The 20,331-nt window shown below is 43.2% G+C and overlaps 1 protein-coding gene across 2 annotated transcripts in view; it reads right to left on the bottom strand.

The window, feature by feature from the left end:
- The window catches only part of LATS2 (large tumor suppressor kinase 2), a 283,239-nt gene that overhangs the window by 215,436 nt on the left and 47,472 nt on the right, over positions 1 to 20,331 (bottom strand). For both annotated transcript variants that reach the window (XM_069639030.1, XM_069639031.1), the window contains exon 2: positions 4,401 to 4,918. In XM_069639030.1, coding sequence (XP_069495131.1) covers positions 4,401 to 4,730 — 330 coding nt within the window. In that variant the 5' untranslated portion in view covers positions 4,731 to 4,918. The remainder of the gene's footprint in view (positions 1 to 4,400; positions 4,919 to 20,331) is intronic.

Raw genomic sequence — 20,331 nt, 5'->3', positions numbered from 1 at the left:
GCATGCGCATGTTTCGTCTCTGGCCAGCCAATTACTGCACATATTGAGATTCTGACACCATCACATATATACCTCTAGGAGGTCTTGAATTTAATTGGTGTCCCAGGCCACTTAGACACTTTCCCCATGTACTGTAGAACTGACAGGTGTCAGTGGTTGATTAGGAAGTCCTTAACCGATGCAAGTATGTGCGCTATTCTCACCACAAAGAGAGAGGGCAGAGGGGCAATTATAACCACAAAGGTATGCCATAGAGGTGCTGTTAACAGCCGTTTGGGCAGATGGCCATGGGAGTTTACTGGTCCAGTTCTAACCTTCTTTATTAGATCTGGTCATTTCTGGACTCGAGCACCAGGCCACTCTGGGTAATGGCGCCCCCCTCCAACACCTGACATTAAGAGCAAATTACCAAGCAAGTTAACTTGGACTACACATTAGGCAAGGTGTCCTTTACAGATGTACTGGACACTTAATTCATACCAGCATGGACAATTCCTTAAGGAACAGGATTACTGGCAAGCAGCATTCCTTTCCTCTGTACATGACTGTGTGCAGGGCCTGTGGACAATCTATTCACAAGTGTTGGCTGTGAAAATGCAACATAAATGGCCGATAGACTTCCTGATAGTGGCTGAAAATGGTCACCCCAGTATTTACTTTCTAATACGTTCCACTAAACATACATGGCTTACTCCCTTTAGGGAAGGAAGTGCTGTCTGCAATTAAAGAGAAGGGACCGAATTCCAAATAGGTATTGAAGTTACAAAAGGGCCGGGTAGCACTTGACCAATCTGAGCTGATCCTTGAGACAAAGTGCTTGAAAGGAAAGCATGGGGGGAAGAGTGAGATTACTGCAGTATCGGATGTAACATGAGTAAGATATGTGTTAGAACTTAACCCGTGAATGATCACTGTGGTGGGTAACATTCATGTGTCCCTTCTTGGTAGATACTTTGTGGCTGTATCCTGTCCACCACTATTCAGATGTAGAATTTAGAAAAAACATACTCAGTATAAAACTCTGTTTAAAATGTATGTTTGTGTTTGATTTTTAGCAATATTTAGAGATCGATGAAATGGTAAAGGAGACAATAAGTAATTGTCCCAATGTCATCCAGTACAATCATTCTGTATTCCGGGCAACGATGGCAAATGACCTCTCACTTACTCTATCTTACTTAACTCTAACACTGTTGGAATGTACGGCCTCCTACATGTGGTAGATGGAGGTTTGCATGGCCCAATCTGTTCTAGTGTTCACTAATCGCTCCCTGAGTCAACTGGTCTCAGGCTATACCAGAATAGTGTGGTGGTACTCATGTTTGGGGACATCCAGAGGAAGTTTGGTCGAGGCCATCATATTCATTTCACATATTTACGGAGAAAGGTCATTGGACAGAGGTGAAAGGATGGCAACACAGTGGAAATTTGTGTTGTGCATCTGTGTTTCCCTTTTTCTGAGTATCGCACACGTAAGGCCACAAAGTGCCAGTTATGTATTGGCTCCTGTGATTACATAACTAAGAATAGGGCAGAGGACATCCGCTTCTGCAAATCCAGTGCACAAATCCATTTTTAGTTAACCACACAGCAAAACATTTACAGAATGACCAATGGAAACACAAACAAGATGACTTTTAAATCCGCTCTATGCTATTTTATCCAATACGCATTTATTGCGGCTGTCCAGAAAACCAAAATGCGTCCCGGTCTTTGATGACCGGAGCTAAATTATGTGTTGAGGTCTCAGCTAAGGGAGGGAAGGAACAAAAAAAAAACAGAAGCCCTTGTGCCAACCTCATCAACTGGGGATACATATTTTTAAACTGTGTCCTGCCTGCTTCTGTGGTCATAACCTACCAATGCTATTTTTGGAAGGGCACAGGATGAAAGCTGTATTGGTATCAGTTCCACCGATACCACCTGTGAGAAGGACCTCATTTTACACTCTCCATCATAAAATGTGTGGAATAACATTGGGCCCTCGTGCCAAGAATTTCTTTAAAAAAAGGCTCTTTCTCTGAGAAAAAAGGCCATCCATGACATGAAGATCAAAGGAGAGAGGAATGCTACCAATAAAAACAGGAGAGATAAGAGCCCTGAACCCAAATTCCAGGATGTCAGCTAGTGCAGATGACAAGCTGATCAGCTCAGCGCGCGCTTGGATATATTACAGAAGCAGAAGGCCTCGCTTATCTCTCCGTCTCCTGAAAGACACTGTAATTGGGAGCATCATCCCTCGAGGAATGCCTGGGTGCCAGGGGGGACGAATAGACGAGCAAGCCACGCAGCGGTGAAAGAGCTCCTGTGTCTGTGTGGTCCTTGTTAGACCCATTCAAGAGACTCCACTGCAAGCTGAAGCCAGTGCAGGGCGTACCCATACCGAGCCATAAGCACATGGGTTCTTACAAATTTTGACGCCATGGGATAGCCAGCAACTTCCATAATTACTACCTGGACATAAAATGGCAACAGCTGGAAAATAGTGTGATTACCTGTGGTTTTGAGATTACTATAGTGGTGAGCTCGTGCAGTATTAAAAAATCTAATAATAATAATATGGTAGAAGAGCCTGACAAATGCATATCCAATACCTATACGTAAGCCAAAATTGGTGGCTTTGTCAATGGTTGTTTTTAAGAGGACTTTGATGCAAGGAACATATATATATTAAGTGGCTGAAGGCACACTTAGTTAAGACATTTGTATTACACGCATAGACCAATCACAGCTGTAATTAAGCCATTAGCTCTCAGAAGACTAATTATAAATAACACTGACAGGCCAAAGTTGGAAGTCACAGCTTTATAGTGCTAGCTCAAAGAGATCCCACGAGGATGTGATAATGGCAGGGAGTGGCAGGTAGTACATGGGAATGGCCATAGGGATTAGCATCGCCATGGGCAGTCAATAGGTGTGTTAATAACCAAACAACAGCCCCAAACTGTGTCCCTCCTCATGGCATGTCTCTACCAGCTGTACTTCAGTGAAATAGTTTCGGCTTGTAGGTGGAACAATACACATTTCACAAGCTCCCAACTCGTATGGCAGGCTTGAAGGTTTTTGTGGGTCCAGGTTCAGTGTGCATCCTTGCACAGTCGCAGCCTTATAAACTATGCAGATGGGCGCATTGGAGCATCCTATGACAGTTGAAATGTACACTCACAATGCGCCTAGACTTCTTTGTCTGTGTGGTGTGTGTCATTGTATTATCGGAATTGACCAGAACAAATGTTAAATAAAAAAAAAAAAACTATACAGGCTCTGAGTGTGTGTTTAGCTGCTATGAGCCAATGGGTCGAAGGCAGTGTCCCAGTGGGTAGACTTCATGCCTCTGTCCAAAGCTGCGTGGGCAGAAACTCTCAGGAAAGAGCTTTAAGGCAACCATCCACAAGACTTCATAATATTTGCAAATAGTTGTAACCCTTCTCAATTACTATGGTGCAGGATTGCCGAGGCCTGGCATTGCTCCTTGACGGGACAGCAGAGCTCAGCTGACAGCTCTCCGTGTTTACTGCTCTGCAGTTCCTCTATATACTCGTCTAATAATTCGCGTAGTCAACATGTTTCATGGTCCAATAGCGAATACTCGAATGTTTCCAAAGGGTACAATATCACACCACACATGTCACTTTTCATTTCTAGTTTGAAATGTGCTGCCTACATTTTCCCCTCGATAATTGTAGCGTATATCAAGTATTAATCTTTTAACTTGTATACTTCCATATAACGCCTATACCATTTTGATGGTAAACAAGAGAGAATTACGGATTTGCTTCCCGCAATTACGGTAGCCGTGCCCACAGACCATTTGCTTTAGTTACCTACATAAGCACATGTATCTTTAATTTTGCATTCTTATGAGATATTCGGATTTCAACTAACTGGCAAATGCACGACCTGTGCGAGCTAAAACGTTACTGAAATGACCCCCAAAAGTGAAACTCTCGCATTTAGCTGCAACGCATGAATGGGCATCCCAGTGAGACTCGCATAACAGGGGCGGGCTCCACACCTATAGCCCAGTAGTGAGTCTACCGTGTATGCCACACGTCCATCCAACTCCTTCCTTCCTTTTAGCACCAGAGGTGGGGAGCCCACTTCCTGCACGGTGAGATGGGGGTACATCCACTGATGCCTTAGTATAAGCCAGAGTGAAACATAGCAGTTAACCCCTTCTTCACAAAACTAAGCCTGCCCTTAGTTTTACTACTGTTTCACTCAGTGTCTCTCCTGCTAACTCAAGGAAAGACATTCATACTTGAAACTGCAGTTTGCTCAATCGTGGCAGTTAGGAAGGCATCCCATGCGAGTGATTGACACACAGGTAATGCGTCGTCATTTCTGAGTAACTGGTGTCATTTCAGGGTCACATGCGTGAACAATAGAATTGCACATACCTGGTCGCACCCAGCATTCACCAATTCTTGCAGCATCTGCCTGTTTACTTCCATGGTTGCTGGGCTGCCCGATTCATTAGCAAAAGGAAGCAAGGAATATCTGATTTCTTTCAATACTTTCTGGTACGGTGCAAACTTTGCTGTTGGTCTCAGCTGTTGCTGCCTGGTGGCTTCTTTCCCTGCCAAAACCTTAGGGTCAAGCAGCGTGTCACTACCTAATCCAACCGGTATGCTATGGCTTGGTGGCTGTTTCAGACCTTCGCGGATCTCATCCAGCCGCTGCCTGCTATTTCCAGAGTGGGCCGTAGCAGGAAATGTCTTCGGCCTCATCGTGAATCCAGTTTTTTAACCATAAATATAAACTTCCCTCTAAACAGGATGTTCTGTGGTCCACAAGACCCTCTTGAAGGTATCAGTCCGCTGTAGTGCACAGATGTCTCAGAGCGCTGATTTACGTGCCAACTTCAATTCACAGTTGAGCGACATCCGGGTCTCTTCATTTCGTACATGGTTTGGACCTGAAAGATAACAAACGGTAGATGAAATATATATATTGCAATATAACTTTTCTATGCAAATTGTACTTTGATCACTCTCTGTTCAGCGCACTGTCACACCAGGAAGAGATTGCAATGTTAAGATTGGGGTGTCTCAAGGTCCAACAACTACCTCCGAGGACCTTCTACGGCAGGGGTCTGAAACCTGAGGCTCTCCATATGTTTAGGACTACAGCTCCCATGATTCCCCAACATTGACTAAGCTATCTAAGGCTTGGCTCGTGGGAATTGTAATGCAAACCTCTTGGAGAGCAAAATGTAGCAGACACTTTACTTTCCAGATTTTAGACCTGAACGCTTGGAAAGTTTGCTTAGAGATATGGGCGGAAGGTGGTAATGTACGACTGTCAATACAACTTATTGAGTATTTTGCTCAATGTAAAGTCTTCTTTCTGCAAGTCTTTCATGTCAATGGGTCTTGCTCCAGAACCACCACATACATGGTGCATGCTTTCTCAATACGTGCAGCCTCACAACAGGAAACATGTTAATCACCTCCCCCTGTGAAAATACATTAATATTGTGACAGTCATTTGAAATTACTAATAAATAGTTCTTCATATCAGTATTTCTGTATAGGTTAAACATTGTAAATAAGGAATTTTAGGATTGTCCAAATCAATGGTAGTCCTTTTGTTGACGTTGTAATGATTAAATGTCGAAACAAGTTACTGGGGGCGGGCATGAGGTAACATCTATGTCATTAAAATAACATTTGGCAGCGAAAAAACAAGCAAAACTTGAATCACTTCCAGAAGGAAGCAACATAGCTTCCAAACTAAGAAATATACAAAATAGTGGGGGGATGAAAACGTGATGTAAACTGGTGCTATATAGTGCTCACTCTTCCATTTTGGTGGTGAAAGGATTACAAATTAGATAACTGGACCTTGGTAAGAAAATCAATACATTGATCTGCCCCCTGTGCCTTGACTTAGATTTGAACAAGTCAGAGAGAACTAGAAAACATAGAAACACGTTTAATATGAGAAATACTACTCACAGTCAGACAAGAATACAGGGTACCGACACATACTCCAAGTACTTGTACTGCATCGAAAGACTGGGACACCCAAAGTATCAGCAACAGCATTGAAGGGTCCAAAATCAGACTGGGTTTCAATGTAATTTTTTATAAAATAAGCAGCTGAGATCTGAGCTGGTGCGCAGAATGGCCTGGGAGCCAGTGCTTGGGAGAGGCTGCGCATGCACAGGACATCACTTTGCTTTAAATATCTATTTCAGGTGGTTTCTTCCATCTTTCCCAAGCCCGCAGTTTAGAGAGTGACGATTCATGGAAAAAAGTCAACATATTAATTGCTGACTAAATAATGTACAGCGATGCTCGAAAACGTACACTGAACAATGCTTGACGACTTCTTTTTTGTAAGCGTAAGACATCCAAACTCCAATCTAGAGGACACCTGGACAGGGCTGCCCTAAAGTCCAAATGCGCCGTCAGGATGTGGACTGTAGCAGGCTTACGCAGCTGCCAATTACATTAACTGAACTTGCGGCAATTAAAGCTTTAACTACTGCCTCAATTTGAGAATATTTCCAACAAGCATTGGCAATGGGAAAGGCACTTGCTAGGAACTGCTGTAGTGGTATTAACTGGCCATTGATGGTAGCAGGAGCAAAATGGTGCAAGTACCTGGATATATAATAGTAGTACCTGGCAAATGCCTAATACTTATACACAAGCCAAAACGGTTGGCTTTGCCAGTTCTTGTTTTTTTACAGGACTTCAGTGAAGGACACACATAGTGCTTATAAATCGACTGGCTGAAGGCAGACCCGGTGAAGATATTTTTTATTAAACCTGTAGCACGTTTACGGCAACAATTAAGTTATGAACTCTCAGAAGACTGCTTTGAAAAAACACTGGCAGGCCATTTGAGCGCAAAGTTTAATGGCAAGGCTTGATTAAAGCGAGCTTAAAGAGTCCCCATGAGGAAGTGCTTTGGGTGGGGAGGGGCAGGGCACTGGGACTGATTTTATTCATACGGATTAGCAGGTATCAGGTAATATTTTCGCCACCAAAAATATCGCTGTACATATGGTCGTCGGGAACGGCCATAGGCGATATTTTTGGTGTCGAAAATATTAGGTGCGGGGGTGTCCCCCACACATAGAAATGATGCGGGAGTTGCGGGGGGTGTCCCCTGCAGGGTCCATGTGTTATTTTCGCCACAAAAATATGGGGACATTTTTGTAAGGCGATATTTTTGCGGCGAAAATATCGCATGGAACCGATTAGCATCGCCAAGGGCAGTCAATGGGTGGGCAAATAACCAAATATCACCTACAAGCTGTGTGCCCCTCCTCATATGCCATTTCCTCCCATCTGTAATCTAAGGCAATAGTTTAGGCAATAGGTGGCACACCTAATAGGCCAAACTAAAAATGATCAGTGTCATGCACAAAGCACATCCACACCATCACCCATCCCACACACAGCCTGAAGTTACCCCTAAATCTATGCAACTCCAACCCACCCACTGGCATTCATGCTGGATATATATCACCCTCTGGAACCTGTGTCCAATCCTGAGGTATCATCACTTCTTTTGATAGGGAAGCCCCTTCCCATGATGCCGGGGAGGTGAGGGCACTACCCGATGGCCCCCCAGGGGGGTGTTACTCAGCAGGAGGATCTCATGTTGGGGGACCCCATTGAGAGTAGTGATGATTCTGGGAGAACACAGTACCCCGTTCACCCTCCCACTTCTCCTTATCAACCATCACTTACCACATTACCTAGTGCCCCCATGTATGTTTGCTGTGTCCCAAGTAGGGACCACGGGGACGAGAAAGAGGCCTAGAGCAATGAGGATCATTGATGCAAACTAACACACCCATTCTAGTCTCTGGAATAATCCGATTGGCTAGCTGTCACGGAAAAGAGAACAATGGCGTCTTCATCTGAGCACAGACCCGAGAGCTCGGCAGGCTACGTGCAGAAGGGCAGAGCAGAGAAGCAGACGGTGCCTGGAGAGAAGCACACCCAGGAGATACCCGCGAAGCAGGAAGCACACAACTGCGGAGGAAATACTCTCACTGGTGACCGAGGATGCTGGAAAGAAACCACTGCTTAACTACTGAGGAGACGCGCAGAAGACCATGGAAGGTCCCGGTGAGCCAAAGAAACCACTGAATATCCTGGGAGACCTCCGAACAACCAGAGGGTGACAGCCAAGATCCTGCAGGTACTAGGGGTGGCTAAGCCCAGGGTTGTGGAGACCCTTAGGAGGCCCTAAGAAAAGTACAGAGTGAATCTTCACCAAGACAGAGTAACAAGGTGAAGGGGGTCTGGGACCCATACTGGGGAAATGCATCCTGAACAGCAGTAAAGAGGAATATAAACTTTGTATGCATGAGTGGTACCCATGGACCTTGGCAGGAGAGTAAGTGAAGGCTGTGGGTCGAAGTGAAGTCAGATAAAGAAAACAGTGAGAGTGAAAGTGTAGAGTACCCTATATGGCAGGTGAGTGGACCACGGGGGTACTGAGAACAGGGTCTGGGACCCATGGCACAATATCTGAATCCCTTCTTCCATGTCGCAGTACCTGGAAAGCGGGTCTGGGACCCTCAGCACAGCCTGGAAAAGACATCCAGGCTATTCTTCTTTGTTGAAGTACCTGGAAGCCAGATCTCCCCATAAAGGGTCTGGCACCCTTAGCACAGCTTGGGAAAGGCATCCAGGCTGTTCTTCCTTGTCACAGTATCGAGGAGACAGGTCTGCCAACTAGGGTTAAGGCCTACTATAGCCTGGGAGAGAGAGTCCAGGTTGTTCCTTTTTGTCACAGTGCCTGGGAGCCAGGCTTGTCAACCAAAGACAGGGACGCATCCCAAAAACCAAAGACACAGACAATTTTGATTAAACATGGAAAGACTCAGGGGAAGGGAATCATCAACCCCCTGATCCTTATTGAAGTTTGGTTCTTTTCTACACCTTTTGGAACTTGTATTTGGTATTGCAAGGCCGGGCTGCAGGTGGCCAGTCAAGAGCCACTTCCCTTTTCACCTTATGTTGAGTTTAGCTTGTGAGAGATAGGTTAGGATTTGGACACCAGATGGTGTATTGGAGTCAGATGATCGATCTCCGTCCGAGCGCCGCACGCCCGAGAAGGGATTAACATAATCAACCGGTAAATTTTGTGCTTTAGAGTACTGACGAGGGAGTGGTGTAATACGTAACCATTACCAGCAATGAGAGATTTACATAGGGATACATGGATTGACGGTTCTAGGTTCTTTTCACAAGAGCATGGATTTACCTTCCAGAATCATATGGTAGTCTACAGTGAAGACACATCTACCTTCCCGACGAATGGTTGACCAGTCATCATTCTTAAGTGGTCAAGAAGATCTTCTGTTCTTGAATAACTTGGGAAGAAAGGAGTACATTCAAGTTTTACTACCTGCTTTGTCGAGTTCCCCTGATGAATTTCTCGCAAAAGTTACAGTTATGAAGATAGAACAAAACATGTTGGGTGGGTTCGGTAACACTGTAATGTGAACAGTGTTGTGTATTAAAGCATTGATGCAATTTAGAACCTAGTTGGCTGAGCCAATAGGATTTACCCAATAAGCTTAAGAAATGAGGTTAGTGAGTAATCTTTAATATTAGGAGTTTGCTTTTGTATACCTGACAGCAGTGTTAAAGAATTTTTCTTTGGTTGGGGTTAGGTTTTGTTAGAAAGATCAATTATTTATAGGATCTATTTTAATTGGTTTAAACTGAAGTCTGAATTGCACTTTATAAGGCATCGTTGCACTTGTAATAACTAATGAATTGTTGTTTTTCTGTTCTGCCAAAAGATTTTATGCAATTCTAAATAATGTGTTTTGATTAAATAAAACTGTGATATTTCAAAGTTGTGTATTTGATGTATTTACGCAGTCTTATATTTGTTAGTGGACTGTGATACAAGATCTTGTCTATCCACAGAAATTACAACACGAAGGCTATTGAGTTTCCTTTAGTTTAGAAGCATAACGCGTGTAGCTTGATGGGGATGCATCTTGTGGCCTTTAAACTAACCCCAATGTCTTTCTTTAGGTTTTGTTGTATTTTACTTTGGACATTCTGACACAGTTTCATTAGCTAGTTTTGTTGAGCCAGGGAAACCCCTCCTAGTGTTAGGGCTAGTTAGGATTTCCGCCAACTCCCTGTTTTTGCTATTAATAAAAGTCTTTGCCAATCAACATACCATCCTTGTGTCGAAGTCTTACTTCTACACCCTCACAAAACCCAATACCAGAATCTGGACTCACATTGCACTGGTCACAGATTCGCCTACTCACTTCACATTCTACCCGAGGACAATTTATCCTGAGAGGGAGGCTTGGAGCGCCAGTTCAGAGCACCCCTCCAACCCCACCATGAACCTGCTAGTCACAGCTTATAGTTATTATGCATCACCATTCACCCAGACACCAGACTCCAGTTTGTAGTACACAAGAGCTGTGCAGCGACCAGACTCTTGGACATTGAAATAGAACAGCAAAGTCCTACCTAGGACAGCTGTGCGCTATACAAAACACTTTTGACATTGACCTGTAATGCTGGAAAGAAGTAATACATGCAAAAAGCTCACCATGGACACACGAATAAAGTGCAATTTCAAATTGAATGATCTCACCGGTCACCAGGCTTAGCTGAGCTAGATAAAAGTATACGTGGTATACTGTTCAGGTGCCCAGAGTTTGACACTGGGGACCGATAAGCCAAACTACCAAGAGCTTTGATTTTAAACTACTTTGAGATTGCCCACTTCAGTACTTCAATTAGTCCTCCCCAAACTCCTCTTTAGCTCTGCAAGCTTCTCAATAACCCCACAATTGAGATTTGGAGAGCATCCAGGTTAAAGACGGAGACTAAGCAGAGTCTCAATATGCTACTACAGGGAGGCTAATGGGAAGACTGCAAGGGCCTGTTGGAGTTCTATCTGCCTTCCTTTTGTATATGAAATCTGGTGGGTATCTGAGGCCACTGCATTGCCCACCATTAGCTCCTAGCACTGCGTATGCCTTGGATAAATGATGTGCAGTCTGTTTACTACGCACTGCCTTCTGTTTGCTTGCAGTGTCTCAGCGTGTTCTGAAGAAGCCACAATGGTGCTAGTTTGTATTATTTCTTTAGGTATAAATACAATAGGGTCATTTTAAAACAGGCAGAGCAGGAAATTAAGGCGTAAAAGCAAAGGAGTAATGCGTCTTCATTTCCGACTTCAGCCCATTTTTAATCGCTGACAAGGCGAGAAGGGGCACAGAGTGGAGTTAAGATCTCCACTATCCGGACCTTTTCTGTCTTGTGAGTGCATTTTCATTCAGGTGTAAAACTAATGGATTTCTATGAAATCCGCCATAATTTAGCACCTGCTAATGAGCAGGCCGAGTCCATAGGAACCCATTAATAAACGCTGCCTGCAAAGTGTAGTTTGCAGTCAGGTATTTATTTTTTTACAAGACGGATTGTTAAAGGAACGTGCAAAGGTGATTTTGCAAGGTGGTACTATTTTCTATTACCCTACACCTTGTGCATGGTTAAAATTGCCTGCAGGGGACCCAGCAGTGTGCAGGTACAAACGTTGGTGGTACCTTGCATGCAATTTGCATTTCATATAAAAAGAGCGCCAATGTAAATTACATCTCGCGGTGATCGTCAAATCACAAGATGTCAGTAATCGTCTCTATTTATAATTTATTTAAGATTTGTATAGCGCAGAACCACTGACCCTGGGTATCAAGGGGGCTAACATACACAAAAAAACAAAAGTCACAAGAGAGAAAATCTGGAGGTGGAACTCTAACGGGGGGGGCCATACCAGTGTTTAATTAAACAGGTAGGTCTTTGGGCCTTTTCTGAAAACTCTGATAGAGCTTTCAACTATCAATTTACTGGGGAGATTGTTCCAAGCCGTGGGAGATACCTGTGACCTGATTAGTGGGCTACTGAGAAGTTTGCAGCGCTAAGGTAGACTTTTGGGAGGAATTTCTTAATGAGAAAGAGCTGCAGGCAAGCAGAACACATGAGGGAACCATGAATAGCAGTAGAACGTTCTTGGTTTTACTCCTCCATGGTTAATTGTAGAAGGTTTTGCCAGGGAAATGGAACGGAATCAGTCAAGAGTGCTCACCTGAAAAACCGGTCTGTCTTGTTCAGATATCCTCTTTCCTGTGATTATTGGAGACTGAAACAGGTCAAAGAAACATGGACTAGGAGAACAAGATACTTAGCCAGAAATGTTTGACCCCTAGATAAGTTATGTTATGTTACTTCGCATTTATATAGCGCTCTATATATCATTGGTATGTTCTCAAAGCGCTGGTAGGTTGAACACCCTCCGGAACGGTAGTTCTGGTCAGTAGAGAGATCGAGATAGTGTTGTAGTGTGCGTGGGTGCACCAGGTATGTGTGCAGCTAATGTAAATGCCGGATGGTAGCTGCATCCTAGCGTTAGGTGTGGTGCTGAAGATATCAGTTGGATGTGTGCAGTCTGGTGAGTGGACACTAGACTGGGCTCTGGCTGCGTTAGGCCTGAAAGGACGCATATGTGAGCAATTAGGCCGGAATGTGCTTGGCTAGCTGCGTTCTATTAGGGTGATGAGGTGTTCATGGGGTAGTATTCGTATGTGAACAGCTAGGCTGTGGCGCTCACAACAGTTTCGACACCTTCCAGCAAGAGACACTCCCTTAATGCTTAATTTGTAAAAAAAAAATATATATATTTTCTAGCATTCTTGTGCAACATTGGGGCAGGCAGCTCCACGTCTACTGTTGCCACCACCTATGGCTGCTCTGCACTGTGTCACAATATTTGGGGTTAAAGGTGGTGAGTCGAGCATATTGACCATTTAGTCACAGAAAAAGTGAAAACATGTTCCCCTTTGGTACATTGATAGACAAATGCAACCAAAATCATGAGCTGGTTAACTTGCCTGTCAGAAACTGCAGCAAGAATTTCTTGTATAGGCTGGCACTCTTTGACAGGGGCATTTTCCCTGGCTTTGCCCCTGTTGGCTGTCCTGTTTTTTGTCAACTATTGGTGCTGTTGGCTGGTGACTGTCCTGGTTTTGTCAACCCAACCTAATGTGGCAGTGCTGCCATTTATTACAGTAGTGAATCTGCACCAATGTCTTGCAGCCTGATTGGAACAGTATGCAGAATTTGGCCAGTACGAGCGCCCCAGAGTATCACTTTTTCCAACTCATTGTTATCCATGAAAATGGATAGGTAGTACTGCCCTGTTTGCCAGACTCCTCATGCACAAGAACAACAATGAGCTGGCACCAGATGCAGAGACCCTGGCGAGTTCAACATGTTATTGGGCCGGGAGGAAAGCTCAGGGGCAACACACTCCTCTTGGAAGCAAGACAACGCTACAGGTTTGGCCCTGTGGTTAGAGACTGGTCTCCAGTATTGAGTGTGTTATAGAAGATTAATTAATTATTTATTATTGCTGGTTGTGTGACTGACTCACAGTTAATATAATAAAGTTGCTAAAACATACATCATAATCAAACGGAGTATGAGCCAATAAGTGCCACAGCTCAGAAATAATTGCCAGAGCTGAGTCCTGGCAAACACCCACTTGCCTCCTCTCTTTTAGGAAGGCTATGACTGCTGCCCCTAAACAATATGACCCCATCATAGGAGATCTATCTCCCTTTCAGCCTTTTCACCAATACCATGAGATGGGTTTGTGACTCCAGCAAAGAAACAACACTCAGAGTTAGAACTGTGTACTCTGGATATTGTTATGTATGTTACTTCTTCTTTTCTACAAACATATTATGGCCATTGTTACACACCTACAAATGGGAAAGCCATATTTTACCCCAGCTGTGATGAAGGAGCTAAGGAAAGCTATTTAGCGAGTTCAGAGAAGTGGTACCACCATCTCATCTTACCAGAATAGACTGAAGTCCCACGATTAGCATCAACCACTGTTTATAGAATGTTATTTTACATGGCAAAAAGCCTACTCTAGAGCTCTTGCAATTGTATGGAAATATACCCAAGATAGCACTGGCAAAGCCAATAATTGTACTTTTGTATATTCATCAAAAAGGCTTTTGTCAATGTTAGTATCGCAAGGCCAGGTACTCATTCAATTTGCTAGCTTTTGCTATACGATGCCAATAAAGTACCCACCTTTACCAGGTATTGGTATGTTATGCTCAGATAACAGCATCAATGACAAGAATTGCTATCATACAGCATGTTCTGTCAATAAAAGTCCAGGGATTCACACCATTGCCAAGGACGGACATCAAAACATGAGGTATTCATGCCCATCACCATCCAAGGCCTAGACACTAACAACCTTGCCAAGGATATGGGCAGTTCGCAAACAGGTGGCATGCTGCATTATGGCCAATTAGAATAGCAATACTGGATTCTATTATGCCCTGTTAGTATGATATCGCCAGATTCCATTTTATTAATCTACACAGCACCGTCAGATTCCATTATATTAAGCACAACTGTGTTGGAATCTATTATGCCCAGTAAGCAAGTAAGGCCAGATTCCATTACTCCCAGTTATCCCATTAAGGCCGTATTCTATTGGCACAATTAGCACAGCAGTGCCTGATTATTTTATGCTCAGTTAGCAACTTGGTGCCAGATTCAGAAATGTCAATTTAGCACATCAGTAACGGATTCCATTATGCTCAGTTGCCAAAGTGAGGCCAGATTTCCTTGTTTCCCAGTTAGCACAGCAGTATTAGATCGCATTATGCAGCTTTACCAAAGTAAGTCCAAATTCCATAGGTAACTTTTAGTGGTATTGCCCCAAAATGTCGAATCAAAAATGCCAAATGCAAGTTTTGTGTGCTTTTGGCATAGTTGATAAGGTCGAATCCCAAAATGCCCTATTAGGTGACCGGGGATTGCAGGGGTGTCCCCGCCCCCTAATTCCGTATTATGGGCTGCAGGGGTTGTGGGGGTGTCCCCCGCATACACTAAAGGCACAGTGGGGGACAAAAAACTAAAATCTGAAAAGCACGAATTACAAAATGCGAGCAAGTGGGCTTCTCAATGTTGTTATTCGAACTTTTCTGATTCTGTCATTTGACGTACATCCACATTTAGTACATTTACAACATTTCCAGAAGAATCTAATGCATCCAATTAGCCAGTAGGGCTAGAGGAATCGGCACAAAATCCTAAAATCTGCATTAATTGACTCGGAAGCGCTTGCAACATCATACATTAGGACAATGTGAGCGCTGGAGCCGCACACACTCCCCATTCCCTGCCTACTTAGCCAGTCCCGCCGCCTTTCGCACCAGGACCACAGAATTTGCAGGCACCAGGAAACTGGAATGCAACTTCACTGTGCTCCCGGTACTCCGACTGCTTACTGTACCGAGGAGCAAAAACTAAATTTGAGTGTTGAAAGAAAACTGGATCTGCAATGAATATGACGAGTGAGTTTTTTTTTCTTCACCTTTCCCCGTAATTGAAGGTGGTTCAAATGTAGTACAATTCTGCTGAATATGTTGAAACCCATCAGATGGAAAGTGTGAACATTTGTTGAAATTGTAGGTGTGCAGGCCGCCAGGCAAGGCACGTATCTATCAGTGGCAGCAGGTCTAATGTGAGCCTCTGGGAGCCACCACTCCACCTTTCTGGATCCTCCGGGTCAGGGCCGGCCTTAGCAGCAGCAACACCATGGGTGAATTGGTGCCACATTTTTTTTCTACCTCCTCGCTCCGGCGCCTCGCAGGGAGCTAATCACTGGAATAGGATGCTCCTGCTAATGCAACCCGCCTCACTCCCGCATCGGAGCGGGGAGGTAATCATGTGAATAGGGTGCTGATGCAAAGCGTCAGCACCCTATTGTTATTAAATGCTCCCCGCCGCGGGTGCATTTAATAACAAAAGGGAACCTGCTGCGCCTTCTCCCACTACACCAACTCGGGGGAGCCCTTGAAAGACTCCCCCGAGCTGGCTTGGCAGGGGGCTAATGGCCCACCCTGCCCTAAAACTGGCCCTGCTCCGGGTCCCGAAAAACCCTTGGCCTATTTGCAGATTTGTGCGAGTATCCTTCACTTGCTCCACAATGTAAAAGCACAGTTTTCAAATCTTCAGAATCTTTACACCAGCAAAGAATCTAAACATATTTAGATTATTTGCTGATGCCAAGGCTAGTGCCCCTCCCATTCCGCAAAGTTGTGCATAGGCCAGTGCTTAGGGCTATTGCACAACTGGTGCAACTACCCTGAAACTATGGTCAGTAGTGGGAAATTCATCAACCAACCCTGAAGGACGGTGAAGTCATGCCCTTCGTTGTACTTGATCGTAGCTGAACATTCCAGCCTCATAGGACACCTGAAAGGCTTCTTTACCCCCCCCCCCACCCCCATCTGTCTGTCTCAGGGTCTGGAAACTGAGCCTCCCCACCGATTCTGATTATGCAGGCAGAGGTAGGGTGAAGGGATGAACCTGACCCCCTCAACTTGAATGCAGCTGTTACCTGCTGAAAGAGGGAGAGTTTGAATGGCTGCTCACGTGTGAGTGAGTGGATGAGTGAAACATTACATGTGTATGCGCACGTGTGTGCATGTGCGTTTGTGTGTGAGCGGAGAAAACACAGTTTGTGTGTGTGTGTGGCTGGGCAGACTGCTCTGCTGGTTCTCTCTCACAACCCCTCCCCCCACATGATCTTGCCAGAGTGAGGCTTAGTGACAGCAGAAGCACCATTAAAATATGTGTACAGGTCAATACTATCATACATTGGGCACATGGAACATGATGTACTGTGATATATTGCACACAGGTACTATGAACAAGTTTTACAATGGCAATACTGGCAAATATTGGGCACAGCCAGTGCTGAGAACTTACTATGTGGCAATGCTGGTATATATTTGGAATAGGCAGCATAACAAAATGGTTTCTTACAGTGGAATGATTGCAACGGTTCTATGTTTATTCTTCAACATAAATTTAATTGTATGCACTTTGTGTACTTTTCCTCAATTTGACTTTTAACAAATATTATCATTTTTTAATCGGGGTACCCCAAACCCCCTTTCTAATCGTCACCAATACCCCCAAACCCTGCACCCCCTACCCTGAAACGCACATATTAGCATGTACCAAAAAGAACATTTGTTTAAAGTCAATCGAGGAAAAGTGCATGAACAAAGTGCACATGATTAAACAAATGTCGAAAAATAAATGTATTAGGACTTGTGAATATTGAGCACAACCATCAGGAAAAGGACAGGTTGCATCGTCATGCAGGCATATATAGGCCACAACAAGCAATATTTAATAGTGGCAAATCTGCCATTTACTGGGTTGGCATGAACATGTTTTATAATGGCACTACTGGCATACATTGGAAAAAGACAGTATTGAAAAAGTATTTGTGGATTAATTATAGCATATATTGGGCACAGTCTGCACAGTACTTTTACTGTTGCTGTACTGCATGTATTGGGCACAGGCAGACTGCAAGTGGGTTCTTACAATGGTATGCTACAGGCATATGCTGGGCACTGGCAGTATGTGTTTTACAGGGCAATGATGGCATTTATCGTTGAGACAGGACTCAGGTTTATTCTAGAATGAAAATGTGTTGCAAAATGCTCCTGTGTACTGTTGGTGACTTGGCACCTATTTTTTTTAATAAAATTCCCTAAAAAAAAAGATTGTACATGTATGTACTTTAACCATCTTTTCAGCGATTTATGCTGTCAAATGACCCATTTAACCCATTAGTTTAAATAGATGTTCGGGGGAAGACAGTTCCAGGGACCATGCAAACAGTTCAGACTTGAAAGCTGTGCTCCCTCAAGGAAATTAAATGAAAATATGTACACCACCCACTTTAAAGATTGTTATCCATGACATGCCACCAGAGGTAAACGTTTCTGCCATCAAACAACATGAAACATACCTAGACCACCATAATCACCAAACAAGCATTTTTACATACGACTGCTTTATTCTTTAAGTATATTGTGTATGGTCAGCAGCACACGCTCACATGATGAGTACCCTTCAGGGATCAAGTAAATGTGCTTCAAAGGCAGTCAAGGTGGTCAGACGACACATGTCATCCAATAAAAAATGGATAAACCAGATGCGGATTATTCTAAACAACAACAGGTACTTTAAGTATAAGATCTAATAGAAAATAGACATAATTTCAGACCTGTGCACAGGCATGAATTAGAATGCTCACTCATCATAGTTTTCTTCTGCAAGCACATTCATAAAGAAATAAGATTTGCAGATAGACTCATCATGTATTGTTGCCGAAGAGAAACACAGCTGCAGATTGTGAGATTGGCTGAGCTTTCACACTTTAGCCTCCATCTTGAAAGATGCATATTGATGTATGCTTATAAGTAACTAGTGTTAATAACTATAACGTGAATTAACTCGCAGCCGCCAAATTACTTGTAACATGTTTGCTACTCAGATCTTTCTAGCCTGTTTTGAAAAACATCTGGAGCAACTGCTTTATGAACTTTACGGTTAGTTAGATAACAGTGCAACATGACAACAGTTTAAAAGATGATTTAGTCAGTGGATGAATAAAAAGTTAGGGAACGGAAGACGCTCACAGAGCTATTGGTTTGTGATTCAACGAGACACAGCTAGAAAGTGCACTACATATAGCATTACAATGCTGCACATTGCACTTATAAAAACGATGGGCTAGTCAAACTCATACGAAGCAGTTTGTGTGGTGCTGGATAAATGACAGCAAAAGTGGTGAAAGAGACAGGGATGTGTTGGAAACCTGATATCAAGAGTCTCGTGTGTGGTAAACATGGCGCCTATCAGTCCATATTTTTGAAGATGGCGCATGCGGTGTATTCTCATTCGCTATAATATACATTAGAACCAGTGAAAGTAAGTTCGAATGGGAATGATTCTCTAACGCGCCAACCTTCGAGTTCAAAAGGCATGGTGTTTTCAGGTGAGTCAAGTGTAGGAATAACAGGGTGACACTGAATTGAATTGTTATTGAGCTTGTGCTCTATTTAAGGTTTTATTCTTGATTTGCTTGTGTTGCTTCACACCTATGTCACTCAAATTATTTGTTTCCAGGTTTGTAAAATGACCCGATGTATAAATCTCTCATGCTGGTGTTACTTCACACCTTTATCATACAAGCAATTTGATTTGAAAATCAAAACAAAAAAAAATATCAAAAACATATTTTATATAAATCCGTGTGATTTTTTCAAATCAATTATTCTCTCATCACGGGTTTCCCCCCCATTCTTATTTTGAATGGTTCATCAGGAGAGAAAGGTAACCAAAAGAAAAATGCAATGAAGGTTGTGAAAAACTTAAATATTATACAGTTCTTTGAATCAAAGATAGTCATACATTTTAAAATTTGTATCATTTTTCATTTCTTATTTTGACCTTAACTGTGTTAGCACATTACACATTTTTGTTCTCATGTAGAAAATGAATATGACTCACCCTTTTTTATTGCCAATGGGCAGTGACAATTCATTCCTAAATACCAGTTTGGGAAGGGTTTCAAAGAGTTTGCCAGACAATAAATTAATAATAATAATTTTTTGGCATATATAGCGCTACGAACCCTCAGGTATCTGAGTGCTGCTTCTTATTACCCACGGTGTGTGGTGCTCATTTACCGACCTCGGAAGGATGAAAGGCTGAGTTTGGCTGGGATTCGGCTGTCAAGGCGAGCGCTCTACTCGCTGTGCCACATGACCAGCTCCAATAGAGCTGTTAAGCTGATAATGTGGTGCCAAGTTGGAAAAAGGGAAAAAAACGGAAGAAAAGAGAAAAGGGGTAAAAAAAGGTTTTAATTTTTTATATATATTCTATTATACGTTTACAGTAGCTTAATGCTGATCTAACTGTTACAGTACATGAGAATGTCCTATATAGTTCATTGAAAAAGGAGTGCAGGGATGTTAGTACCTTTGTGATATTTAGAAGTAATGGCCTTGATAAGCCTGGTGTCCTGCGAGTTCCTGTCGGAGGCACAGGTTAGAGGTGTCAGTTTGCGCTATTTATGGCGCGGAAAAACGTAAATTACGCAATGACATTTTGCGTACTTAGCGTGTGCGTCATGACATCATCACGTACGTGCCGCGGCTGTGGCCATTTTGGATTGGGATGAAAAATGCTGTTTATTTTGTAAATGCGAGTAGCTTTTTGAGGATATGAAAAAGGCAAACACATTTTATGATGTGAAACTAAGAATGATCAAAAGGAGAATGTTAATTTAAAAATTAGTATGGGATATTTGTTTTTTGCAAGTGGAGAAGTGTTGACGGGGGATAAAGAAGAGATGGTAAATGAAGATAGTATGAGGGATGAAATAGAGATGAGGGTACAAAAAGGGGGGTTG

The sequence above is a fragment of the Ambystoma mexicanum genome, chromosome 7q (genome assembly GCF_040938575.1).
Source record: "Ambystoma mexicanum isolate Mex_15411 chromosome 7q, UKY_AmexF1_1, whole genome shotgun sequence".
Lineage (NCBI taxonomy): Eukaryota > Metazoa > Chordata > Amphibia > Caudata > Ambystomatidae > Ambystoma > Ambystoma mexicanum.
The sequence above is the reverse complement of the archived record's forward strand: the minus strand, read 5'-3'. Positions and strand labels throughout refer to the sequence as shown.